This window comes from Salminus brasiliensis, chromosome 8 (genome assembly GCF_030463535.1).
Source record: "Salminus brasiliensis chromosome 8, fSalBra1.hap2, whole genome shotgun sequence".
NCBI lineage: Eukaryota > Metazoa > Chordata > Actinopteri > Characiformes > Bryconidae > Salminus > Salminus brasiliensis.
In genome coordinates, this window is record NC_132885.1 from 18,382,698 (window position 1) to 18,410,159 (window position 27,462).

The window sequence follows — 27,462 nt, forward strand, 5'->3', positions numbered from 1 at the left end:
AAATTAATATATTCAGATTTATGCAACAAAACGTAATTTAATGTAATATATTGATTCTCAATAAAGTAATATTGTGAAATACAGCTTCATCACTGTAGAATCACTATGGGAAACAAATTAGGTCCAAAATACTCAACATTTGCTTTAACATATATTACACAACAAATACAGAGAGGCACAGTCAGAAGCACTGCTCTACATAAACACAGAAAACAAAAAGGGATGGATTTGTGGTAGTAAATAAAATCTAGTACTTTATTCAGAACAGTCACACAAACCAGTCTAAGAATGAAGTGATATGTGGAAGAGGAGCAAGCAGACGTGGAGGGACGTATATGTCCCTAGTGTGGGAAGCACATGCTAATTTACTACTCCAGGTGTGTGGTAGATGTTGAAGCACTAGCTCTGCTCTGTCCCCTCTGGGTTTTTATTGTGGAATATTTATTACAATGCTCTAGTCCTGAGTGTAAGAATACATTAGAGCCTCTCACCTGTACTCTGTAACTTCCCCAAGCAGATATCGGTTTACTGTCTACACCATCACCAGCTTCCTACCAGCATAAAATGTAATTTACATTGGTACATGAGACAATGCTGGAACATATAGCTATAGAAATGCTAATTAAAGAAAAAAATACAAGAAAAAATCAATCAAGAGTTTTGAAAATTAACATGTGAAGGGGATCAAAGATCCCAATTTAAATGGTCGATTGCCCAAGTCACTGCCCAAGTCAGACTCTTCCCCAATGACCTGCAATGCTCACGCAAGGTAAATAAACACATGCTTCTTCCAATACATGTGCAGTCAGCCACTGCCTCTTTTAAAAACTGCATCTGAAGGACTCTGATCAGGACTGGGCAGTCAACACGCTCTGAGGAAAGCGCCAGGCCCCCAGATCAGCAAACAGATGCCCGTGCTGGCCAACATCACACTAGGAGTGGTGTGGAGAGAGAGCAGCATTAACCCACCTACAGAGAAAGCAGGGCCAATTGTACTCTCTAAGTCTCCAGCTGCCGATGGCAAGCAGCACAGACTAGTCAGCATACTTAGTCCACCGAGCCACTCGGAGCCCTGATAAATGATTAGGCTCTGTTCTGCTTCCACAAACCATTACTATTTTTAAATTAATGAACACCCTGGAAATTAATTTAGCCAAGGTTACTCACCAAAAATTAATTAAGACCTCAGGTCAAAATTATGTTTGCTTCTCATTTAAAATGAACAGTAATTCACTGCCATCTAAAATGGCAAGCTAGTGAATCTAGCAGTTGTTCACACTCTGAGGTATGGCATACAGGATCCAAAATCATCTGTAACTTTACCCAAACCTGCATTAGGCATGGAACACACCACACGATATGAAGAATTTTTTATTCATAAAAAACCCAGAAGAACCCATAAAACTGTACATTCACATATATAATGTATAAGTTAGAGGAAAACAGCAAAACCTTAAATTAAAACATGTTATGAATCACACAATGATTAATTAAAAAAAAAAAAAAAAAAAAAAAAAGGCGAAGTATTGCTCCTCTCGTCTCAACTGGCATTACCTACACCAGAATTTAATGAGGTTACTGTTTTGCATCGTTTAATTCAAGTAGAACAATTCAATGGAAACACCATGATTCAAACATAACTGCACTTGACTTAATAAAGAATTCACCCTATCTGAATGAGAAGCACACCAGTAACACTGATTTCCTGCCTTGCACTGGCCAAGTTTAGAGCTTCACTCTCTTCACTGCAAGTACCCAATTCAACTTGACCAGCACAGGGAAATTTTCAGCCCAGTAACAGATCTTTACCATAATTAGTGTGCATGTGTGTGGATAAGGCTGGAGTAATGACACCTGAAACACATTGTTCAGTAAATACTAGGCTACATAATTAACCAGAGCTGACACGAGGGTTTCTTGTCTCTCAAACACCTGTGTGTCCTCAGTCCATTAGAGCTATTGAGCTAGTACTGCTGACAGGACAACTTGTACATCGTTGGCCATCATGTGCAGATATACAAGGTCTAGATTACAATTTCAATTGGTTTGTTAATTAATAAAATTAATCACCAATCTTGCAAATCTGCTGAACAGTCATTATGTCATAACTGAAAGGTGGAGACCGCTTCATCATAATGCCACTCCAAAAAATCAAGATTATCTTACGAGAAGACAGATGCTTACCAAGGCCTTACCAACTCATTCATCTCAATGTGAGGAAAAGCATTAGCTTTACCTAATTTCCAATATTCAGGATACAGAATCTACAGAGAGATAAAGAATAATTGGGAATATGAGCAATAGTTAATGAAGTACATTTGGGAAAGTATTAGACAGCCCTGTCACCCATTGAAAACCCATGCAAACAATGCAAGTGGTTTCTTACAAACACTTTACCAGAAGTTTGCATTGCGTACTTGTAGTATATTAAAGGATTATGCTATGCTGCCAGAGCATTAGATTGAAGCCTTAAACTGTCCTCCGTTTACAATTTATTCTTAGAGGAGATTGACCGTTCACTGCACGGCCCCCACTGCAAGGCCAAATACATTTAAAACAGTGATACAGAATAAGAAAGACTATCTAGTCCTGGAGACTGTTTGATTGACAGTCCTCGTATATCTTATTCTCTGACTTTAAGAACATTCCTTCACTTGCACTTAATATTATCTTAATTAATTAATTGCTATTCTCTCAAAACCATGCATCTCCATCAAAATCATATATCTAATCATATACCATACCGCAGCTGTCCAATGAAAAACAGGCATTTCCATTTTTGTCCGTTTTTAGTTTTCTCTACCCTTTTAGCCTTGTAACTACCTGTACACTCTGTAAAAAATCTGGATGAACAGACCAATAGAAATGCTCTCTTGTAAAAGTTACCATTTTGGAGATACATATTTTCCATCAGACAGCGGCAATATGCATTTTATTTTTAGCATGACACAGGTGTAAGGACATTGTGCGTCTGTTTCCTGACAAATGAACCATTAGACAGAGGTTCAAAAACTACATGGGATGAAATCTCACATGATCTCACAATCAAAATGACAATTTTTGGAGATACAGGGTCTTGCTAGGGCAGACAAAATATGTACAGCTTGTGTTGTCTTCTAAACCCCAACATAATTACATTTCTATGTCATTCATTTATTAGCTATGCCCATGGTCCTCCCTACCCCCACACAGTAAAGGCAGCGTGTGCTGCAGCGGAAGCCCTTGGTGGTTCCAGGAGTTCAGAGAGGATTAGTCCACTCCCAGAGCCTTCAGCTGCCTCTCAATGTCCTCATCTGAAATGGTGGCTGTCTTGGCCTTGGATGCGCTCGGGAGGTTCTTTCCAGCTGAAGGGGCTTTTACCATCTGCACAAAATCATTAAAACCATTCAGCAGAGTTAAAACAGTTTAACAGCTGTCAATAACTGCAGAGGCTTGTCTCTGCCCTTCGGTCTAAACCCTTTAAGAATACATAATCACTACTTACTTCATAGAACTAGCATCCTAGCTCTGAAACTGGAGCACGGTAATATGAAGTACATGTTTAGGCCCAAGGGACCACATCACACATCTGTTTGAGTTAAATACACAACTCAAATATACACGACAAGAGGGTGGGCAACAAACCCAAGGTCAAGCCAAAGGCCACTCATCTGCCTGAACTAACTGCTCCATATAAAATTCAGCTAGGCTGTGTTCTCCATATGGACAGGTTGAAGACAGAAAGACAGTGAAGAAGTGAGCAAGTTTCTCACCTTTCCAGAGATTTCAATGCCAATCTCATCCAGCACCTGGTTCACAATGTCCTGACATTCCTCTTCGTCGCCTGATTCATCAAATATTTCATCCAGGGTCTCGTTGACTGAGGGTATAAGAACAATGTATTGAATTACTCAGTTTGACACTTATCTACATGCTAGTTCATTCTATCTAAATCAAGAGTGAATTACAGGAAACTAGATGAACTAATATGTACTCACTCATGTCTTCAGTCATCTCCATTTTCAAGTTCTCCTTCTGGAAGTCCTGCATCGTCTGCAAAGTCTTCTTAGGATCCATTTTTTTATTGACAGCCTGCATAGTCTGAAAGACAGAACCAGTCCAGGCCATGAATCAGGTTCACAGAGAAAAAATAGGGCATTATTTGACAGTGTGATTAAACAACACCGGCAGAATCCACCGTGGATGAATACATTTTGAATGTAGCTCAACATAAATCTAGGTGTAAGTAAGCAGAAAGCACGACACATAATAAAATAGGTCGAGCTGAGAGCAGGCTTTTTAAAGGCCCTCTGGGTTTCCAGCAGTGTGACAGACAAAACAGGAAAAGTCACATTAGATTACAGAGAATTATTTACACAAATCGTCTCTGTAACAGCCTCATTATAGACCGTGTCAGTGCCACCGTCTCCACCACAAAGTCTTCCCTACGACACTATGACAACTCCCTGGATATACTGACAGTCAGATGAAGAAATATTAATAGCTTCTTTTCTGATACAGTAAAGACACTGTGCCATACAGAGACACAGTGAACCTTTGTGTGTGCATGTGTGTAAATGTGGCCTACTTTAAGTGAAAACTAGTTAGAAAAACAACACACTGTGAACACGCTGCAACAAACTGAATTAATTTAGATATTCTTTACTCATAGTTATGGCTTATTTATAGTTTAGGGGTAAATGTGGCATTAGACATCTTACTTCCCTATTTAGCATGCATCTCAAGATAAAAAAAATGATGTTTATGGTTATGGATAGCAATCCTGCCTCAGGCTCCATCATTATATACAATTAATTCAATATTCATTTCAAATACAACAATCATGTGAGATTGAGTATGAGCAAAATCATCACCTTTTCTATTACCAACAGCCTACTTCTTATTCCAAAACTACCCCATGTGAATACTGATTGAATAATTTGTGAAAAAATAATATGCTAATTTATCAAATTGGATTTAGGATCTATAGGGGCTTAATATGGGTCAAATTTCAGATTCAATTTTAGATATCACAGTAGATCTTTAAATAAGTGGTAATGAGGACAATAGTGAAAATCCAGACAAAGAGAGAATCCTTTTTAACAGGCTTTCTCTGGGGTACATGAAAAATGAAAAACAGTTTTAAAGCCAGTGCACTTAAGAAGCCACTTCACAACATGCTAATTAGCCCTGCTTAAGCATTCTTTTGAAGTGCAGTGTCTGCTCCATGAAAGCTTCTGCTTGTGCAGCCCTTCTATAGTTAGCCCAGCTACACAGGCTTAGCAAGCTGCAGAAGCACAGTCTTAGAGACATCTTTCTGAAACTAAAAAAGTGCAATTTCTCACCTTTGCTGTCGTAGACATAGCTCCTGCCATCTTCATCTGAGAGTTCATGACCTTGGTCTGTGTAGACATGGAGGTGACCTTGGAACTCACAGCATAGGTCCGGTTCTTCTGCTTCCTCAACTGGACCAGCTGCTTAGCAAGGATCTTACAAGCCTCTCTGTTTCCAGACTTGGCCATTTTCTTGATTTCCATTTCCTGTTGCAGAATAAGCACATCGTTACTGAAGACTGCTCTTAGACATGGCTGGCTGAAATGCCTCTTTTACATGAGACACCTTTTAGATGCATAGAGCAGGAGTGGTCAATATGATATGCTATTTACATACACTTAAATGATAAGTGATTATTAAAGGACATGTTTGATGAGAAAGCAAACTGACATGATTTATCATTTACTCCAGTGCAGCTGATCAATCAAGACATGGTTGGTATTTGAAGTTTGCTTCTTTAGTTCAGAACAGGAGATGCTAGGTTAACATAGCTAAAACCACTGTACTGAGACTGTCACCAGTCTACAAATACTGATGTGCTTTAGAACACAATATAACTTATTTTATCTATGAAATAAAAAATAATGTATCTAAAGGAGAAAGTGGGGCACTCACTTTAAACAAGGATTACAATTTTAGCTCCAATGTTTCAGTGAGGTCTAACCTTGACATTTTACTATATAATTTCTTATTGTGTTTATGTAGCTTTTCTGTAATTGTTTTAAATTAATAAATGAAGATTTAGGTGTGTATTTTGTTTAGCTTATTCTTAATCCATAGAACAACAACTTAATATCATTTCTAAAAAGGAAACTATAGAAACTGACACCCATTTGCTTGTTTAGACCCACAGGTCTGTGTCTCTTTACTTTAATAAGTGAATGAAAACAGCCCACCCGGGCTCCTGGGACTAAGTGCATCAGACAAATGCTGTATTTGCAGAGTGTTGATGGTGAGTATGCACTGTTCTCCCCTGGGACACTACAATATCATCAGTTTACTGGAAGCTAGGAAAGCCCATCAGCATTGCAGCAGCTGGGAACTAGCTGCATTTGTGTCTCTCTAACAGGCTATACATATGGGCTTCTAAATAAATGAGCAAAACTGCTCATAAACGATCTGCTTTTAAAATTTCTGCCGGAATGAACACACAACATCTTCACAAAATTAGTTAGTACAGTCATTCACCAAATATATCCTCAAGCACATATTGAGATTTGCATTTAAATTATACCAGTTACTCGCAGTAGTTCATGCTACAGAGATAAACACAGAAATACGGCAAAGAGAAGATATTATTTTGCATTCATTCTAAATTTGATGTTACATTCAATCTGTCCTGAAAAAAACATACAACCAAATAATGCGGCGAATAGATCCATGGTGGCTGTCTGCTTGAGTTAAAGGAATTAAATCCATCCAAGAACGCTACGTGCAATATATGGACAAAAGTATTGGGACACCTGCTCATTTATTGTTTCTTCTGAAATCAAACAATACTAGTCTTTCTATTTAAGCATTGCTGTGAGTATTTGATTGCATTCAGCAACAAGAGTGTCAGGATGTTGACCTCAGTCCCCCTATACCATTTGGACATATAGTGTAAGTTACCAGTGTCATTACAAGTGCAAATGTTTCTTTTTAAAAGTATCACTGCATATTACCGCAAGAAGGAGGTCAAAACTTTAAGGTAACAAGCAGAACCCTCACATTACCACCACCCCCCTCACTATTTATGACATACACATATGCACACAGTCACAGCATTGACAGAAGCACATGGCACTGTCCTACTTAACCATAAAAAATGTCCTCTGGTCCCATTACGCCAGATGACTCATGGGTCTTCTGACTCTCTTTCTGTCAAAACCACAAAAGTGACTAAAAGAGGGCATTTCAGAGTTGAAAACTCGTTGATGAACATCAGATCATGCCATCATGGTTATTAATATTGTTTGGTAGCGGGAAACGGGAGCAGGGGAACATGCACAGCTTATTAGAAATGCTTTATTGCTGCGTTAGTCGCTGCACAGTGGTTAGATTCCAAGCGCTGGTGTAAAAATGACAGATTGATGCAGCATTCCCTACTGTCCGCAGACTGACAGTGGATTCACCATCATAAAGGATGGTAAAGTAGGCTGTGGAGCACTGCAGGCATTGTATCAGCTTATCCTAGAATTAAACTAGTTCATCAAAATTCCACAGTCCTTGACAATCCACAGAACAGGCCACAAAGAGACCCTAATTAATGTAGATTAAGACTGCAATCTAGTTATATGTCAGCTCCTTGTGAACTCTGGAACAAAACCATGGGCTACATGGACGGAACGGACAATGAAAATGAAAGCATAAAATGCTACATTTCTGCAAAATTTGAAATCAGGTCATTTTCTTAGTCGTACAACAAAGCAAAGCACTTGCTTAATTAGAGTAAAAATTACCCGTAAGGAAAAAAGAGCCTCCTGGGAGGCAATTATATTCAGATTTCTATGTTTACTTAAAAACCAAAGAGACACAAATTTCTTCATTTATGATTAAAAGCGGGCAAGAGTGTGTATGTGTGGGAGTGGAGGGGGTGGCCGACTACTCCCAGGCTCATGATATAGAGAGCTTGCAAGGATACTCTCTCTCTCTCCCTCCTCATCCCTCAGGTGTTATACTAAGCACATCCTTCCTCTTAGAGCTAATTAGACTATCTAATCTACCTGCTTACAAGAGACTTCATTTTCCTTGCGTTCGAGGCAATAAACAACATCTACACCGGACCTGGCTTTAATGAGATGCCAAACAGATGCTCTGTACAGTTGAAGGAAAAGGCGAGTGTAGGCAGGTGAAGTGAGTCTTTACTTACAAACATGGGTGTTTTCTGCTCCACTTACCATTTGCTTCTCCTGCTTCTCCAGAGCAGCCCGGTCTCTGGTGATTTGTCTCTGGGTGCCTCTCAGCTCTTTGGTCTGCTCTTTGATGATATCTGTGACAGAACAGGATGAAAAAATTCAATAAAAAAAAAAAACATGTAATAAAGCTGTCTGGAAAAGCTGGGCACAGTTCATTGAGCTGAAACCCTAATACAAGCACAGGCCAATATGTGGGCCACTAAGCCAATTCTGTACAACTTATGCAACAATATGGCAGCAGAACCTTTTTCCTAGAACAGAAAACTATTCCAGTAGATATACTTTTCAAACCAGTATAGTAGAGCAAAAAGGTGTATTGTCACCGCCCTCAGGAAACTGACATATGTCCAAAATGCTAATGTTACAGAAGAACACTTTTTTTCCAAGTAGGTTTGGACCACTGGTATTGGACTTAAAATACGGACACAAAATAAAGGCCAGTTGGTACTGGTCCTTAGTTGGTCCATTTTGATTTTATAAACCGGTTAATCTGGACCAGAAAAAAATGTTATTTAATATCATATTAAAATGATGACTGATCTGTTCTTCACCCTATCATATTTGCCAAACAACCTTCTCCTGTGGGTTGGTGTACCACAGTGCTCACCAACACTGTCTTCCCATGACAGACTACAACCAGCATATTTGCAATACATATACAACAGCATATTTGCCTACCTGTGTAACACAGTTAAAAGGAGGTTGCTCTGGATCAGAATGTCAGCCAAATGCAATGAATGCAATTCTTTTAAAAACCCGTCTAAAATCTATAGTTGGGAGGTCAAACATCTAAAGAAATTTTCAATAGGAAATCCAATTTTCAATATGTAGGCAATGGAGATTTTTTTATTTACTAAACTAAAACTGAAAAGAGCTTAAAAGCAAATAAGAAGCCTTTTTATCTTAGTCCTACAGTTAAACAGTGTATTTAGCAGTTACCCATCAAGCTAAGCAAACCTTTTTTAAGTAATATTAAAATTAGGCGTTTGAAGTAAAAAAACATGAAAACGTTATCAAAACCATGTTTTTTTATTATTGATGTTTTTGGTAATGTTAATTAACTGCTGCAGCTCTAACTGCTATTTCAGATTCTTTTAAAATTTCATTTTACAGAAAAAAAAGATCAGACCAGATGGGCAAGCCTTCACTTCACATTGACTATGCACGTCAATGTACAATGGGTGCCCATGACCCCTTCTTCAGTTCACCAATTGTCCTTCCTTGGACCACTTTTAATAGATACCAACCACTGCATATCGGGAACACTCCACAAGACCTGCTGTTTTGGAGATGCTCTGACTGAGTTGTCCAGTCATTACAATGTGGCCCTCACTCACTAATATTCTTCCAACACATCAACTTTACAAAATGACTGTTCACTTGCTCAATAATATGTGTATCTCACCCCTTAACAAGAGTTATTATTTAGTTAAGAGTTATTATTGTTATGGCTGATCAGGGTATTACTGTATGTCTTTTTGCATGTCAAACATCTTTAAATATCACAGTATAATCATACTTAAGTATTATATTAATATTGTATCGTAGGGCCGTTTTATTATATCTCAGTGTAATGTGCCATGCAAATATTAGGTGTACTTCTTTATTGGGCTAAATATCACCACATAGGATAACACTATTTGTGAAAGGACAACTTCAGCTGCTTAAAACTGACACAAATTATAAACCCACCACTATACTACATTGACCAGTTCATACTGGCTCTTTGAGGCACTCCAGTCTCTGCTTCACAGTCTCTGAGGGAGAATCCTTATCACATGCAGTGTCACACTGATCCAAACCAGGCTTTTGTAGAGTTAAACACCTCAAACCCATATCCAACTTTAAAGACAAAACTGCTCATCTTATATAAAATTGTCAAACAGTACCATTAGAATTAAAGTAATCACAGCAGCATTACATCCATGGGCAAAGAGCTTAACAATCTCATTGTTGCAGTCAATTCACTTGGGTCCATCAGACCCCCCATGCACATAAAAAAAGTGATTACTGGGTCTCTACATTGCCTTGAGTGAAACACTCGAGCGTTTTTATGAGATAAGGGAGAAAAAAGGGAGTCTTGAATGAAATACATGGTGGGTTCGTCTGGGGGGCAAAGCAGACAAACATTTTAATACATCTGATGATCTACAAGTTAACCTTCGCCCACACTCATATCATATATTTCATGCACAGCCGCGTAGACTACCAGAAAATGTAGCTCTGTTGCCCACAGGGATGTTACGGTCTCCTAGACTGCATTCAGATACACACTGTTCTCATGAATGTCAATCATATCATGTTAGAAGTATCTCAGCCTGAGCAGATAACCTTTATTTTGTCAGTGGACCAAAACAGAAAACGATAGAGAAAAGGCAAAGTGCCTGGGGAAAAATTCCCAATATTAAAAAAAAAATTGTCTCTGACAAAAAAAAAAGAAAAAAAGAAACAAACGTAATACTTAAAAAAGTAGAATACTCAAAAAAAATAGAACATACACAATAAAAGAAGAAGAAAGGTAATAGTAAAAATAGTAAAAAAAAGTTTTAAAAAATGTGTCAAAAGGTGAATAAAAGAAACTATAAGGAGTTTGTGTGAAGAGCAAATATAAAAAAAAAACTCTAAAATTCCTATATAACGTAAATAAACTTTATCTAAAATAAAGACTGTGTCTTTAAAAGTTTCTTCTTAACCCATCACCCAAAAATGGTAAAAGAACTTTCAGTCGTTACGTAAAAGGTGACGTATTCCGAAACGTAGTAGAGGGAGGGTTATCGTCCACACAAGTCTAAACCAACCCTGCCATCTCAAAGTAATCTAGAGGATGCTACGGTACGCTGATACTACGCTGCCCCTGCCACCTGGACCTGAGACAAAACCGATGGCAAAACCGATGGCAAACAGTCGTACAGGATGAAACAGCAATGAGAAAAGACTACAGCCAACATAAGTAAGTAACAACTGGATTACACTGTGTTTATTTGATCTTTTCTTTTATTTGATGAGTTTTTTTATATTAATTTATATTAATATACAATTAGATTTTTTTTATCATTATCAACTAATGATCTTATAACCTGAAATGCAAATGTTTATTAGAAATAAATGACGGTGGGCTGAAGCACCATTATTTATATCCAATTCATTTGGGAATGTTAAAGACACATATAATACTGGTGTAACCATTCAGTCTAGATGTGCATATCTGACGACTAGAAGGATATACAGTACAGTCAATAGGAAGCTGGTTCAGTGGCAGGCATGAATTATAAATGTGGGTGTTGTAGGCTGTTTGGATGGGAGAAAGTCACTGGGTTTGAATGGTGTGCAATAGTGAACAATGTTTTAACAAATATCTCTAAAATATAAAAGAACAGAGCTTTGAATACAGTCTGGTCAAATGGTCTGGTTTAAAAAAAAAAATGAAGTAACGTTAATTTAACACCCCTGGTGAAATCAAAGGCACTTACAATAGACATATTAACCATGCACGAGAGCGACCGACCGACCATGACTTTAGCACTTAGTCCATATCCACCAGTGCTTTGACTGGATCAGCACCAATCACCCATTGATTTACCTAATGACTGTTAACAGAGCCAGGACATCAACAAGTTGGCTTATTCGTGGCTTATTGCTAGCTTATAACTACAGTATTACAGCACTCGCAGGTGTTTATAACATTTTAAAAAATGCTCACAGCTCATGCGTTACTCTATGCAAACACACACACACACACACTCACACAGACAGAGAGAGAGAGAGAGAGAGAGAGAGAGAGAGAGAAAGAGAGAGAGAGAGAGAGAGAGAGAGAGAAAGAGAGAGAGAGAGAGAGAGAGAGAGAGAGAGAGAGAGGATTACTGACACCTGAGTTTAAACTCTGGCACACTGACAGACTATCTAGCAGGTATTATAATTTTACTGTTTATTTGACTCCAGTATAGATTTCTAACTTATTGACTGACTAAATAAATAAATAAATAAATAAATAAATAAAATAAATAAATAAATGGGGTTAGAAAACCTCAGACACTGAGGAATTTCAAACATCAAACTATGATAAGCACAAACTGGACTCAACTGGCTATCGACTGAGTAGTTTTCGAGCAGCCCCAGGCAGCAAATTAGATTTTTAACTTTATTACTTCGTAAAACGATATACACTGATGCTCTAAGATAATATTCATATTAAAATCATATTTTAAAAATGGCTTTAACTGATTCAGTCACAGAAATCCTAATGAAAATCTGCTGACGTTAACTAACAAGTCACTGAAACGGGTTTTTCCAGGTGCTCTGAACGAGCCCACAGAGCAGGTCTGAGTGGGAAAGGCTTAAGTTTCGCCACCGAGCTGAAGCGCATGGACAAAGTACGAATTAACCTGCAAAAAGTATCAAACTTACCGTCAGCAGTCTTCTTCTTAAACAGAGACGCCATGTCGACCCGGAGAATATCTACAACTAAAGAAACTGTAATACACGGTGCGGTGAGCCCGGCTGACCTAAACTCCTGATTTCCTTGTTTGTTATCGGACTGACTTTCCGCACATGACTGAACTGAGTCAGTGGGGCTCTGACGTCACCGCGGAGTCCTCCTGGTGTTCAAGAAAAAAGTCCTCCAGAGGGCGCTGCGGTGTTTCTGAATAATCAGTGGGTTGTGCTGCTTTTCTGTGCTTTATTCAATAGAGTAGAGTGGAAAAGAAAAGAGCAGAAAATGAAAGAAAATGATCGAAAAAGAATAAAATAAAATAAAATAATAATGCTAAAAAAGGAAAAAAATAAAAGAAAGAAAACAACAGAATATGTCAGACTGTTATTTCTAACCTGACATGATTTATAATGTTCTACATTAAGGTCTTATTTCCCATACCAGATTACCATGTAATGCTTTCCTGCAATATACAGGAATGTAAATGTTTAAATGCAAATGACCAGCCTGGCAGTGCTTGGCATCAATTTGGCTATTATGAAGTAGAGGCTTTGGCAGCGCCTCCATTTGAAGCACAAGCTCCGTCACTGAGATTTCCCCTTGTGGTTAAATGGGAAATTCAGGCCCAGAGAAAGAGGGCAGGGGATTACTGAAGCAGAGCAAAAGCATGGAGTCAAGGAGATGAGAGGAGCTGCACAGGGTGACTTTGGGAGGGATAGCGCGTGTAATGCCTCCAGCAGTTTACAGCCACTCTCTGAGGAGGAAATTGACCATCCTGGGGCATTATTCCTGTTAAGGTTATTAGGGAGATGTTTTCGTATAATCAGCAAGGCTGGCAACAGGGACCGGCACTAAATGTTCTCATAATGATAATAAGCCCACTGGTGATCAGTCTTGCCCCAAGCACACACACCAATTCTACGCAATAATGAGACAAAACTACAATTTCATTTGCCATTGAGGGTGTCTTCAAAGTATATTAAAAATCTACATCACATATTGGAGAGAATGTGTGAGAATTCCCACAGAGGCACGTTTCAAGCATTTATCTCTCTTTCTCTGTTCATGTTATTGCCCAAGGCTAACAGACGTTCAGTGTTAATGTGCTAACTATGCAGTCAGACAGTCAAATAAGATGTTTCAGCTGTGAAATTAGATCTCTGTACTGATCCTGTTACAGAACCATATTATTGGGGAACGGAATTACTCCTTTCTACACTACTACACGTAGTAAGAGGTGGGTGGTCATAATGTAACGTTTCATCTTTAAAATAATAGTATTAGTTTTGCATCAGATTGCCACACATTGCCACACATTTACATATATATTTACACAAATGTAAATGTAAATATATATTTGTATATACAATATATTTATGTGTATACATATTATACATCTTCACTATTTAGTCAGGAGAATCTGATTGGTTTATGTTTTATATATACATAGATCACTATATTAAGTGTTTCCTGATGCAGTGTGCACTAATCAGCCAAAACAATAAAATGTGAAACACTGATCTCGTTACAATGGCAACTGTCATGGGTAGGATATTGATATTGGGCAGTAAGTGAACCGTTAGTTCCTTAAGTTGATGTGTTGGAAGCAGGGAAAATGGGTAAGCATAAGTATTCCTGAGCCATGTTGCCAAGAGTATTCCAAAAGCCATGTTGCAACAGCTAGATGACTGGGTCAGGGCATCTCCAATTTGACAGGTCTTGTGCTGTTTTGCTTGCACACAGTGGTCAGTACCTACCAAAAGTGGACCAAGGAAAGGACCGGTGAACCTGTAAAAGGGTTATAGGTGCCCCAGGTTCATTAATGCAATCAATGGAGGGCTCACCTCACAATTCACAGGACATAAAGGGTCTGGTACTATTGTCTTGTCTAGGTCTAGTGGAGTCCATGCCATGATGGGTCAGAGCTGTTTTGGTGACAGGAGGGGGAAAGCTCTGCAGAGGGTGGTGTGCACAGCCTAGGACATCACCAGCGTACAGGTCCCATGCCTTCTGGATTTATACATCAGCTACTGTCTGAAGAAGTCCAGAAGGATTATTAAGGACTCCACCCACCCAAGCCATGGCCTGTTCTTACAGCTGTCCAGCGGCAGGAGGTACAGAAGCAAAAAGACCAGAACCAGCTGGTTTCGGAGACAGCTTCTACCCCCAGGCCATCAGGGTGCTGAACAGCCAGTAATACAGTGTATCAGTCCAGTCCGTCACAAAGTCATCTTAGCGGTTTTATCGAACCTCCACCCCATATAAACACACTCTGCACACTTACTGGAACTGTGACCAACAGCTCAGTCACACTGAACACACCAAAGACTCACACTACATTGAATTCACATCTTATCCAATGTCTATATGTAAATAGCAATGTAAACATCTGAACAATTTAAATAGTGCAACAATGTATGCATAGTGTATGTTAAAGTATGTATAGTGTATATATTATGTATTTTTATTTTGTATATATTGTGTATTTACTACTGTGCACTGTGCATGTTTATGTTTACTCACATTTACACCTGTGTTAATTTAATGTGACAATAAATGTGGTTTTAATGTTATGGCAGATCAGTTGGCTTAAGAACAGTCCACCTACCAGACACATCCATCCAACAGTGGCTGTGATAAAGGGCTGATAAGTTATGAATACCAACACCCACATATATACATATATAATATAAATACATTGTTTTATGATGTTATTGTATATCTTTCTGGAGACAAAATAATCCATTCTCTTTTATGACCTCTGTATATAATGACATGACTTGACATCATGCAAAAAGGGACAGAGGAATCTGGGTTCTATCATGCTGATTTAGTGGCCACATCTTTGCAGTGATAAATGTGTTGTGCTTGAGCGCCCTGGAGCAGAGACAGGGAGCTAATATTTCGTGCGACTTCCCTCCATCTGCCCCTGGGAGGAATACGGCTCAGGAGCGTCCCGTACCCTACCACATAAGAGCACCCAGGGACTGTGGGTAATGAGAGATTATCACCCCTGTTGAGTTGAGCAGTTGTGCACAGACACACACGCATACACACACACATGAAAGATGGTCACATTGCCTGCTGCATCATTAATGACCCAGTAATTAATCAGTCATGTTCAAATATTTTCACACATGGATAACATACGTCGTCACAGTGAATTAATAAAACGCCTTGGTTACATTATGTAGCTGGTTCAATGACACCGCACCATCCAAAGGCAACGTTTGCCCTCGCTCTTCCACGACTGGCAGCGTGGCGCAGGTGAGGTGAGGTAGTAGACTAAAGTATGTTACAAATGTGTAATTGCCAGGTCTTCCCCTGTACCTCGGTAAGCACAGCCTCAGGGTTAAACAGAAGCCAGAATTATTCAACTGAAGCAAATGAATAGTATTTGCATGGGGAATTAGAATCATTAAAGTTAGAAGGGCACAGGGAGGAGAAGTCCTTCAGAGAGGGACACTGGGCGAATTCCAGACAGACTTAGCTAGTGTCTGAGCACCCTGCTTGTAACCAGTACGTGCCCTAAATACACACCACGTAATTACAGCAAGACAACAAGCCAAAGCCCAGGAAAATGTATTTTTAATGCTGCATTAGCAGAAACAGCAGGCCATGTCTTTATCTCTTTTATCATAAACATACCCTCAAAAGATAATCTGCCTCAGTCTAAGACAATTCCTAGATTTCCTAGAAAACAATAGACAAATGCCTATTCAGTACTGAACACATGTAGAACCACTGCTTAATTAAAAAAGCAAATTTGCAGATCAGATAATAAAACTATTCAGCAACAGAATAAATTTATGAATGCACTAAAGACACAGAGTGTGCTGAAATATGTTCAAAAGCATTTGCAATTAATATTTCCTTCCAGCTGAGAGGTCTTTGTTTGACCTCAAATAATGTTTTCTTTGGTATGCAAAAGAACAGATGAGTTTCACTATCTCTACCTATGGGGTCTTTGAACCCCAAGCAGCTCATTTATTGGAGACGGATGCACTCTTTCAGCCCCCTCCATTATCTTCACATTTTCAAATTGATGACATTTACAGAAAACAGGAGTGCCTAATTATCTGCTGTTCATGCATGGGCCCAGTGCTCAAGATAGTCCTGATATAGCAGTAAATTCATTTAAATGGGAAGAAACGGAGATGAACAATTAACATGAGGAGCTTTGGTGTCTGGACTCACTCCATGTTGGTCACACCAACTGAAATGAGCTTCTTTTTAAGAATCACACATGCAATTAAAACTCACATTTAGAAGACAGTGTTGGTATGATGGTGTAATTGGTGAAACAGTAGGACAATTAAGTATATGAAGAAGACGTGTGAGTGAGGACATGCTCGTTGATTGTCGTGTTAACTGCATGTTTCCATGGGTTTGTCATGGAAATGGGATTTTAATCCTTACCGAGATATGATATTCTTTGAGTCGACACTTGACACTTTGTACCCAGCCACTAGTTTCACAGCTGAATAAGCAGAAGATTGCTTCTTACTGCAAAATATGCGATTTCTCTTCTTGCACCCATGCTAAATTGCACTTCTTAAAGAGCACAATTTTCCATGATCACCCAGACAGTATGCTGAATTTTTAAAAATAATTGTGTCATGTGATGCTTCTCCAGAACCCACCCACCTCACCCCACCTCAGAAATCACTGGTTTGGTAAATCATACTTCACAATTGAAAACAAGTAAATAACTATTAGACTTTGAACACAGAATCTGAATAGAGAGCCAAGAATACAATTTAGGCCCAGACAGGATTTATATAAAGTAGATGCATTGTTTGCTCCATATAACATTTACCCTAAGAAAAAAAGAGTCCTATAACAGTAGAACAATAAAATTGCTAAATACCACAAACTGTTACTTAAAGAACCATATACACATATGAAGTTCTATACAGGAAAGAAACCTTGAAGAACCCCTTTTTCAATGTGTATTACAGAATTACTGTTTATAAAAACTTTAATTCACTAACGTCTTTCTGATAACACAAGTACACACTCCACTAGGGGTGGGGTGGGGTGGCTTGGGGGAGTTGGTGAGGCCACTGAGTAGGGGTCTCTAATCCTTCTCCTGGAGATCTAACTTCCTGCAGGTTTTAATTCCAACCAATTCAGCCAATTGAGAACATCTGAAGACTGTAATAAGTTGGGTCAGGTGGGCCCAAAGTGTTTGGGAAGGGAGTTCTGGGTTGGGGACCTCTGGTGTTTAACATGTCTGGTGTCAAATGTTATGGCTCTAATTAGGACTAATTAAAATGTGTGAAGCAATGAGCTGAAAGCTTACAAAAACATGCATAATTAGTCCTTTTGCCACAGGATCATGCAGGTGTGTAAATCATGCGCTTCTCCTAATTAGCCCTTGAGACAACTCAGCTGTTTGCATGATAAAATCACAAAAGCAAGGTAATCTTTATTGTCTCAGTTTTAGCATTCCTGTGTTTACATAAATCCACATACTATCATTTGTTTTCTTCTGACAGACTAAAGAAAGGCTCGAGTAAGTGTGAAGGCAAGGTGGAGGATAAACAGTTTAGCGCTCCTCTCCTGGAGGCTGCACTTCTACCCAACCATCTGGAGGGGGGAGAGAGAGAGAGAGAGAGAGAGAGAGAGAGAGAGAGAGAGAGAGAGAGAGCTCAGCACTCAGCTAGAACCAAGACTGAAAATATCATCAGATATCACAACACACTCACGTCACTACAACTGCTGTCTTCTCATTTTTGCAACAATTCCACTTTTTAAGACTATAATAATATATATATACTTTCTTGTTTAATTTTTTTTGTCCTTAAATGCATGATTAACAAACCATGTTGTGATGAAAATGATACAAGGGTGAGACTGTAAATGCATTAAAGAAAATCTGAACAAAAATAAATAAATAAATAATGGATACGCCTCTCAGTCTCTTCATACTCCATCTTTCGTTGAACCCCCTCTCAATAAACACATATTACTAGTTAATAAAAATAAATATTGCAAATTTAATCTTTTCATTTATTTATAGACCAATCAGCCATAACATTAGTACCTAGTGCCTAATATGTTGTGGGTGACCCTTGCACCTTCACAACAGATCTGGCCATTCTAGGCATGAACTTCACAAGACCTCTAAAGGCATTCTGTGGTACAGAACATTTACAGCAGATCTTTAAGGTCTTATAATTTGTGAGACGGGGTTGCCATGAATCGCATCAATGAGTCTTGTGCACACATGACCCTGTTGCCAGTTCACCGGCTGTCTTTTCTTGGACCACTTATGGCAGGTACTGGCCACAGCACACCTGAAACCCAACAAGACCTGCCTGATGTTTTTGCCACATTAAAAAGCATTTTTCCTGCTTTTAACACATCGCCTTATCACCTTACCACCTTACCACATATCCCACCTCTTAAAAGATGCCACTGTAGATGAAGATTATTGTATCTTATCATAATACATATATGGTGGCATGACAGTGGTATTCATCATGGCTGATTAGAGTATTTGAATCCAGAGCAATTCACATCTGAATAATGTTTTAAAAGTAAGTGAATGTAGTATTAGTAGGGGAAAAGAAAACTAAACTCATTAATCTGCAATAAAATAAACTAGGTGGTGAATGTGGGAAATTGCAGATTAATACAAGCATTGATGCAGCATTCTTCCTATTGCAAGTGGAAGGATAGTATTGTTAGATAATATACTTTCCCAATTCGAGACAGAGAAGCTTAAAGCTAATACTAAAAATCTAAAGACTGGTTTAGCATAGCAGGTAACCACACTGCAACAACATTGCCCTCCCTGTGGCAGACTGGGGTTCAGTGCACACCAGGCCTGGCAAGCACACCACACCACACCAATAAAAGTCCTTGGGCATGACTCCTACATTTACACTACATTGGCTTACCTATGTAACACGATTCAAATGTAAGTCACTCTGGACAAGAGCATCAGCCGAAATGCCAAAAATGTAAATGTAAATAATGCTGTCTAGATGTATACAAAATGACAATACATCATTTTACTGAAACAGAAATGCCAACGCTCTGCTCTTTGTCATGAAAGTTCATTGCTAACAAAGGCAGAAGCACTAATTTGTATTTAATTGGGGTTTAATGTCACTGCCTGTTCTACAAAAACAAGCCTCATTCCACAGGCGCCTTTTCTAGCTCTAAGGTCTAAGCCGATGTGATGGCATTTAGACGACATAATACATCAACCTGTCTGACTGCGGCACACCTGTAAGCTTCTGTTAGGGTAAAATATGAGCCAGCTACACTGTGGAATGTCTTAATACATATATCTGTTCAATTGTCAAACTACCCATAAGCACATGATTGAAAATATACAGTCAAATCCAGCTATTTAGTCTTGAGCTTTCTTTTGTGTCAGAGTAAAATTGTACATCTACATGCGGCGCTGTGGTATGTCTGTGCCAGTGAAGTATAATTAAAGCATACCATTCCAGTGGTTGTGTTTAGTCTCTGAAAACTCCTTTGTGGGTAGTTGGGCCAGAAAGAAAGAAAAAATATAACACTCCTAAAAAAAAACTCCCTGATTTCCCCTGCTCTCCTTGTGAGACTCCCTTTATAAAGATGATTGCAATAAGCTGTGAAAGAGTGAAGAGACGGGTAATGGGAGACAGTGCCTCTGTAGTGAGATTCTCAGTTATTAGCCTACAGGGTCAGCATGTGCCATCCTCACTGGTGTGTGTGTGAGTGAGGATGTGTGTGCGTGATCTATTAGTCCCCATCCAGTCGCTGTGCCCCAGATCTTCTACATACTCAGAATCACAACACAGCTAAATTATTCACATCTCCATCTGTGATCACTGTCATTAAAGTGCATAAACCATTTGTAATAAACACCACAGCAGATGAGCAACATCTAACTGCTCAAACAGCTGGATTTTACCTAGCTAGGGAAAACAAACATCATAAACTCTATTCACACTCTGTCATATCACTGACATATCTAGTTTCACACTGTGCGAAATTTTAAAATATATATTTTTTAAATACATATAAAATACATCCTCAAATGTCAGTTTCACAGACAAAATAGTTGTTTTAAGATTAATATAATGTGTTTTGGAGATGGTTTTTTTGTTGTTGTTTTTTTATAATGGTATAAAAAGCAGTACTAAGAGAGAACCTTTCCTTAAGATATTTTAAGGAAATTAGAAATGATCTTTTAAGAAAATGTAGGCATTGTATCTTCTTCCCACCTCTCAAAAACACCCATGGTAGTGATGTGCAATGCTATGTTAAATCTCTCTAAGTGTGAGTGAATAGTTGTGTGTGGTACCCTGTGATGGATTGGTGCCCTGTATATGTCTTTCTGCCTTGCACCCAAAGATACCAGGTATGCTCTGGACCCACCATTACCCTGACCAGGAAGATCAGATAAGGTAAATTAATCAATTTAAGCGGGTGCTGTATACACTATATGGACAAAGGTATTGGGACACCTGCTCATTGATTGTGTCTTTCAAAATCAAGTGTATTAAAACGAAAAAAGAGGAAGGCATGGAAGGCTTTCTACTAGATTATGGAGCACTTCTGAGGATTTGATTGCATTCAGTGACAAGAGCGTTAGTGAGGTCAGGATGTTGGATTACCACCACCCTATCTTATCCTCTAACTTCCCAACTCATGCCAAATGGAGCACCATCATTGCAGAGAACACAGTTCCAAAACTTCACAGCTCAATGCTGGGGGCTTTATGCCACTCTAGCCTTCACCTGGTATTAGTCAGCACTTCTATACAGGAACTGGACAATTTGTGTATGTGCATTTGCACATCTGTGTCAGCAATGGGTGCAACTTTTTAGCTGAATGCATTCATTAGGGACATATACATTTAGTGTATCTAATGTAACTGCTGACAGACTGCAATTTTGTTGTAAAAAGTAGTTTAAAAAATATTTGCCAGTGTACAAAAACAAGTGACTATTTCCTTCATCACATGGTTTTATTATCGTGTACACAGAAAGACATGTACACGCAATAGTGAGGTCAAGACATGACAGGAGTCATATGTGCTTTTATCCTCTTGTCAAACTAAACTATCTACAAATGATCTTTTAAGGTTTAAATGATTTGATCCAACAAGAATCCAACATCCACTCATATTACCTCAACTAAAATACATAACTTAAACAGTAGGGGGCAGCACATGTCTGACACAGATTCATCATTCGTGTAAGAGGACACATAATAATTTATTGATACTGAGCCCTAAAGTGGCTAAAAGTTCAATAGATGTCACGAACTTAAAAAAAAAATAAATAAATAAATAAATAAATATAATAATGAAGCTTTATACTCCCAAGTAATGAGCGCATTTACACTCAGCCTGCAATTCAGTGTCTTTTCTCATGGCCAACTTTGCAGTCTACTGCTAAACCAGGGGAAATAACCATTCAGAGATTACAGTTAGTGGCAGAAATTAGACTTATTTCCTGTAATTAAAAAAAAAAACACCAAAATTCTCGTTTAATTCTGAGAGATCGGCACAGCACAGACCTGAAATGGGTGTGTGAGAATTTTAGTTTCAGCTTCGACCAATCAGCGCGCCGCCACCTAAACTTCCAGCCAATCAGGGAGCTCCTGGAACTTTGCAGCGTCTTTAGAGGGACTCACTCCGCAGTCGCTCCTTTATTTTGATGCACAGGGTCTCGATGGGACACGTTTTTTATGCTAATCTCTCCTTTTATACACTGCAGTGCTTTTGTCAACGCTCGGCTTTATAAGGAGGGGAATGGTGCCGTTAGCCGTTAACCCTCGCTGAGGAGCCCAGAGCAGCCCTTTTCGAAGAGCCCTCCACATTACAGCCCTCTGCCATGAGTTGTTTGGATGTTATGTATCATCAGAACTATGGAGCTCATCACTATTTGCCAGCGACATCGGTGGCAGCAGCAGCAGCTTATAAAGCAGCGTACTATCACCACCACCACCATCACCAGCAGCAGCAGGTAGGTCCCTTTTGAGACCCTCTTGAGAAACGTACATGGCACCTAAAAAGTTGAGAATAAGTAGTGTTACTTTCCTAATCTGTGATTTACTGTGTGGATTAGGCTACAAATAGAAATAGACAGTGGATACGGTTTGATTAGGTTCCTTATACCTTTAGGAAGTTGGTAGTGGTAGAAGCTATTCATGAAATGAGTTTTAATAGATGGCATTTTGCTTTTGATTTTTAGGAATGTGTAAATGTAATGCAAGAGAAATCAGTCAGGATGTGGCCTGTGTAGAGAATGCGATTAGAACAGATTACGGGTTCCTCAAAAAGCATTAATAGCTGCTTGATCATGTAGGCTATTACCAGCTCAAGAATCCAAACACTTCAGTCTGAAATTCCAAGCAATGAATGACAGCTGTGTCCCTGCACTCTCTCTCACATAAAATACCTACCTCAAGCCATTATAGCAGCACTAAGAATTTGGGCTCAGTGGAGCGGCATCACACCACTGTTACGAAGTGTGGGCAGCATACCATTCCTGTGCCAAGTGCGGGCAGTGTGCCAGTGATTCAAAGAGGATCCTCAAATATGCAGGGATCTATTTTAGTCCAGCAGCAGAAACTGAATGTGTAGGCAACGCAATTCTTAATAACCTCTTAATTACTCTCTGTGTTTTTGGTTTCCGTCTGCAGAAAAAGTTCAGTGCTGCCTACAGTAAGATGCAAGGCTCTATGGACATGCCTGCGCACTGTGGCCAGAGTAAACAGGCTGAGAAGTCCAGGGCTGAGTCCGAGCTGCAGAGAGAAGAGGGGCCGACTGGTGTTGAGGAGGCGAGGTGTAAAGAGACACAGCCGGCTGAGGCTGAATACCTGAGCGCCCGGTGTGTACTCTTTACGTATTTCCGAGGGGACATCGGGGATGTGGTGGATGAGCACTTCTCTCGCGCCCTGAGTCAACCTAGTGCCTTTACTAACGACACCAAGAGCAACAGGCACACACCTGGAGAACCATGGAAAGGTAAGAGAAGTCTACAAGAACCTTATTATCCAACTTCATTGAAAGCTCACATTACGCATGCAAGCACTTCAAGGCTAATTGTTCAGCTATTCATTTTAAGACTTAGATAGATTTGGTTTGGTAGATTTGGTAACTAATATGAAAGTGATGTAGTTTTGAGGAACTAAAGGGTGGGCATACATACAGGCTCTTTGGCTCTTAAGATGGTCTGTAGTATCTGACGCGTACTACTGCACAGTTCAGTGACTCACTAATTGCTTGTGGTTTTCAGATGGAGGCTCTCCTTCAGATGGTCAGTGTGGCTCTTTGTCCTCCTCACTGTGGAGCAGCAGTTACCCTTCTCAGACCACCAGCCCCTGCATCTCTTCTGTTCACACTGACTTCCCCACAACCGCCTTTCACACAGCAGACTCTGGCATTTGGAGTGGCCATAGCCTGACTCAGCCTGGGCTGCCCCCTCCATCAGCCCTCACTGACTCCTGGCCCTACGGCCTGGGCAGCCAGGGTGCAGCCGGATACCCTCACGTCCATGAGATGTACCCTCATATGCATCCACGCCACCCTCACCCCCACCCTCATGCCCATCCGATGCTCCATCACACCCATGGAACAGCCCTGGACCCCCGCTTTAGTCCCCTTCTGCTGCCTGGCATGAGGCCATCCTGCAGCCCTTCATCAAGCACAGAGGGAGTTAAGACAGAGCTGGAGCACAGCGCCTCTGCAGCATCCAGCTGGCCAGCGTCATTCCATGGCTCTGTGGATATCTATGACACAGGTAAGAGGAGGAGCAGCTATTCTGCATTTACTTTAATCCTCACTTTAGATCGTAGCTGTTTTGTGAGTGATTGTAAGACTCTGATCTATCAAAACCAAACATAGTTTATCCCCATAATCACAGTGTCCTATTTACTCAATTCAAAGAGTATCATGAATATGTATCCATGTTCTAATAAAATGTCATATTCTGTCTCCCACAGCATTGGAACAGGACAAAGCAAAGGCCAGCGTCTGGTTCTGAAACATTCTAAAATATCTCCTGGTGACACGCAACCTTGGAGCAGAGTGGCACTGACATGAACAATGTGAGATGGCCCATGGTCCCACTGTGGAATCTCTCCCTGGAAGGCTTTTACATTCCCTGGGAAGCAACTCAGGAAAGGAAACTTTGTCTCCCTCCGTGAGACAAGCATAATAATAAATTTGGAGGAAAGCAGCCTTTCTATAAAAGCAAACCATCCTGTTTTGAGTCAGTGTGTCTGGTGTGTGCTCACGGAGAAAGAATCATTAATGCATTCAGCTGGAGTGCTCTACCACCTGGACTATTAAAGAGCTCTCAGAGAGGAACTGCAGTGGAGGACGCCCCTTAAATATATCCGAATCTGAGAGGTATATTTTCCTACTTTTTTTGTAAAACCTTGTTGAACTTTTCCTATTTGGTGGTTGATGTTCAAAAAAGTACTTACCACTGGTTCTGTTGAAAGAACTGCCTGTGTGGGTACGATGAAGGGCAGTTCTGTACTCATGTGGCTTTGAAAGTGTGAATGTTTGAGTAGCAGACTTGTTCAAATAGAAGTGTTTATTTACTTTAATATATTTTGTTTATAGTCTTGTGATTTACAGACTTGTGAATTCTTAAAGTAATTTGTGCAAATTGTTTCTACCAAAGTGTTCAATGTTTGGTTACATTATTTTGCCTGTTGGATAAAAATGTCAATGTTTTCAGTTCTAAAATAAATTGATAAGTTCTTTTGGCAAAGATGCTATTTTAACTGAATTTACTGTCCATGCATGTAATTCAGTGTCAGTGTCAGTGTTTGTCACTATTGGCTCATAGATATATCGTTCACATTATGCTAACTTTGCAAAATGATCTTAAAATGAAGGCAGCAATATACAAGCGAATAAATCATGGTCAAATTAGGGGTCATAATTCAGAGATGACTCTGTTGAAAAGTGTTTCTCTGTGGACAAAGCCTGACCGAGTTTTGACCAATTTTGGGAAACACTGAGGCCACTGCGAATCCCAGAAGGAATAATGTCATTCCATTCAAATGCATCAGGACAACCTCATGTTTTTCACAAAGCCACAAACATTAAGACGATCCTCAAACTTTGGCATATGCAGAGACATGATAATGTATATGGCCTTAAATGTCAAACTTGGAATGTGTTTCCTGTTTAGCTAAGACCTCCGAATTCAAACGGCAGCAAGCAAATGTCCATTTTAACACACTCTACACATCCACCACAAATATGTCCTAATGTAGACTTAGATAAACCAGAGGAATGTGGAGATCTGCTGTTCGGAGGAAAGACCCAAATTCAGCCTAAGAATGCAAAGAGCGCACAATATGTGCTCTGGTGTGAAATTGGACATTATTTCGGAGAACTCCAGCTTTAAATATTTTGATGGGAGCCTGGTGCCAGAAGCTGTATTATTTTCAGCCCAAAAGACAGCTGTTGGGTCAGTTCTGGATGTGTTGGGAAAGAGGAAGGTCTGGTTAGCAGAATGCATCATTGGGGGTGAGCTTTCTGACCAGGTGTCAGGACTGACCCCTAACATTCTTTGGCATGACTGATTCTGTTGTGTATTGGCTCAAGCAGAAATAATGCTATTCTGTAAATTTCTGTAAATTTATATTTACATTTAAGGCATTTAGCAGACGCTCTTATCCAAAGCGACTTACCAAAGTGCTTCACTGTTTACTCAGAAAATATCCTTAGCTAGTTTGTATTGGAGATCATCCAAAAGATACCTCTATGCTTAGATACTACTAAAAAGTAGTATGGAGACCACAATACTCAACATACACAGCACTTTGCCCTTGCATGTACTCTTGGAAGTGGTGGGTTTTAAGTCTGCGTGTGAAGACTGCAAGCGACTGCTGTTCGGACACCCAGGGGAAGTTTGTTCCACCACCAAATAAACATATCCTCTGGCTGATTAAAGAGAGAGACTATTTTCAGTTCAGATGTTCAGGCCAACAAGACTGATGCTGATCATTTAAACAGAACCTATAAAACTGAAACACTGAAAGAGTTCTAGAAACGGGTGTCTATGGTGTGACTGTTTTATGAATAATACGAGTGTTTCAATGTTAAAGGAGCCTGTTATGATCTATGGTCTACATTAGAAGCTTTAGCCTGTGTCCGTCACTGCACTACTCATTGTTTCTCCAAAGCTCTTCATGCTCAATTGTCTGTTATGAGCATTAAATAATCCTAGTATGTTGATCATTGGAAAAAATTACACATCTTGAATAATGGACATAATTGTGCTCTAGTGGATGAACATGACCACTCAGATTAGAATGATACACAACACTGATGCTTTGCTAATTGCTACTCTCGATTATATAAGTCTTGAGATGCTGAGAGCAGAAAGCTTGTGATCCAAAGCAGCAGGAGAGCTCCTCAAGTGGCCCTAACAGAGACACAGCACAAGATAAATGAGGACTGTAAGGACCTGCCATCTACATCTAACCACTCTACACAAGAGAGAAATAAACAGCAGAAAATGCATGATCCTGTACATGGTGTACTCTCTGACAATGCATGACCCACTTGTTGTGCTCTATGAACAGGGGACTTAAGATGGCAGATCAATACTGATTGCAAATTAAGCAGAGCTTCTGAGTGGGGCACTGCTGCGCTCACCATGTGGCCATAGCAGTGCTTGTGCATCAAAAGTCTGGATGCATTAGTAATTTCACTTATACATCTGGAACAAACTATTAGCTGGTGGCAGGCTTCAATCAACATGCACAAATGTCCTTAACAGTTAGAGTGGTCCAAAGCTTTAATGTGAGAGATATGCAACAGGATGCAACCACTTCAAATCT

The 27,462-nt window shown here is 39.6% G+C and overlaps 2 protein-coding genes across 2 annotated transcripts; one reads left to right on the plus strand and one right to left on the minus strand.

Annotated features, from left to right (window-relative positions):
* Positions 1 to 1,393: 1,393 nt before the first annotated feature.
* Positions 1,394 to 12,716, minus strand: chmp2ba (charged multivesicular body protein 2Ba). The gene is made up of 6 exons (XM_072685133.1): positions 12,615 to 12,716; positions 8,193 to 8,284; positions 5,325 to 5,519; positions 3,978 to 4,080; positions 3,753 to 3,859; positions 1,394 to 3,363 (listed from the first exon to the last, which is right to left on the minus strand). Exons 1-6 carry the CDS (start codon positions 12,646 to 12,648, stop codon positions 3,250 to 3,252), a joined length of 645 nt encoding a protein of 214 aa, XP_072541234.1. The 5' UTR covers positions 12,649 to 12,716; the 3' UTR covers positions 1,394 to 3,249.
* A 9,609-nt stretch (positions 12,717 to 22,325) lies between these two features.
* Positions 22,326 to 25,183, plus strand: vgll3 (vestigial-like family member 3). The gene is made up of 4 exons (XM_072685134.1): positions 22,326 to 22,616; positions 23,296 to 23,620; positions 23,892 to 24,395; positions 24,598 to 25,183. Exons 1-4 carry the CDS (start codon positions 22,485 to 22,487, stop codon positions 24,636 to 24,638), a joined length of 1,002 nt encoding a protein of 333 aa, XP_072541235.1. The 5' UTR covers positions 22,326 to 22,484; the 3' UTR covers positions 24,639 to 25,183.
* The last annotated feature ends 2,279 nt before the right edge of the window (positions 25,184 to 27,462 follow it).

Bases quoted from the DNA above. Each gene is read 5' to 3' on its own strand.
- vgll3 (XM_072685134.1), top strand. From the start codon at position 22,485: ATGAGTTGTTTGGATGTTATGTATCATCAGAACTATGGAGCTCATCAC. The intron at 23,621-23,891 runs GTAAGAGAAGTC...TGTGGTTTTCAG, and splicing joins ACCTGGAGAACCATGGAAAG to ATGGAGGCTCTCCTTCAGAT. The intron at 24,396-24,597 runs GTAAGAGGAGGA...TGTCTCCCACAG, and splicing joins TGTGGATATCTATGACACAG to CATTGGAACAGGACAAAGCA.
- chmp2ba (XM_072685133.1), bottom strand. From the start codon at position 12,648: ATGGCGTCTCTGTTTAAGAAGAAGACTGCTGACG. The intron at 8,285-12,614 runs GTAAGTTTGATA...GTTCTGTCACAG, and splicing joins TAAGAAGAAGACTGCTGACG to ATATCATCAAAGAGCAGACC. The intron at 3,860-3,977 runs GTGAGTACATAT...TTATACCCTCAG, and splicing joins GGAGATGACTGAAGACATGA to TCAACGAGACCCTGGATGAA.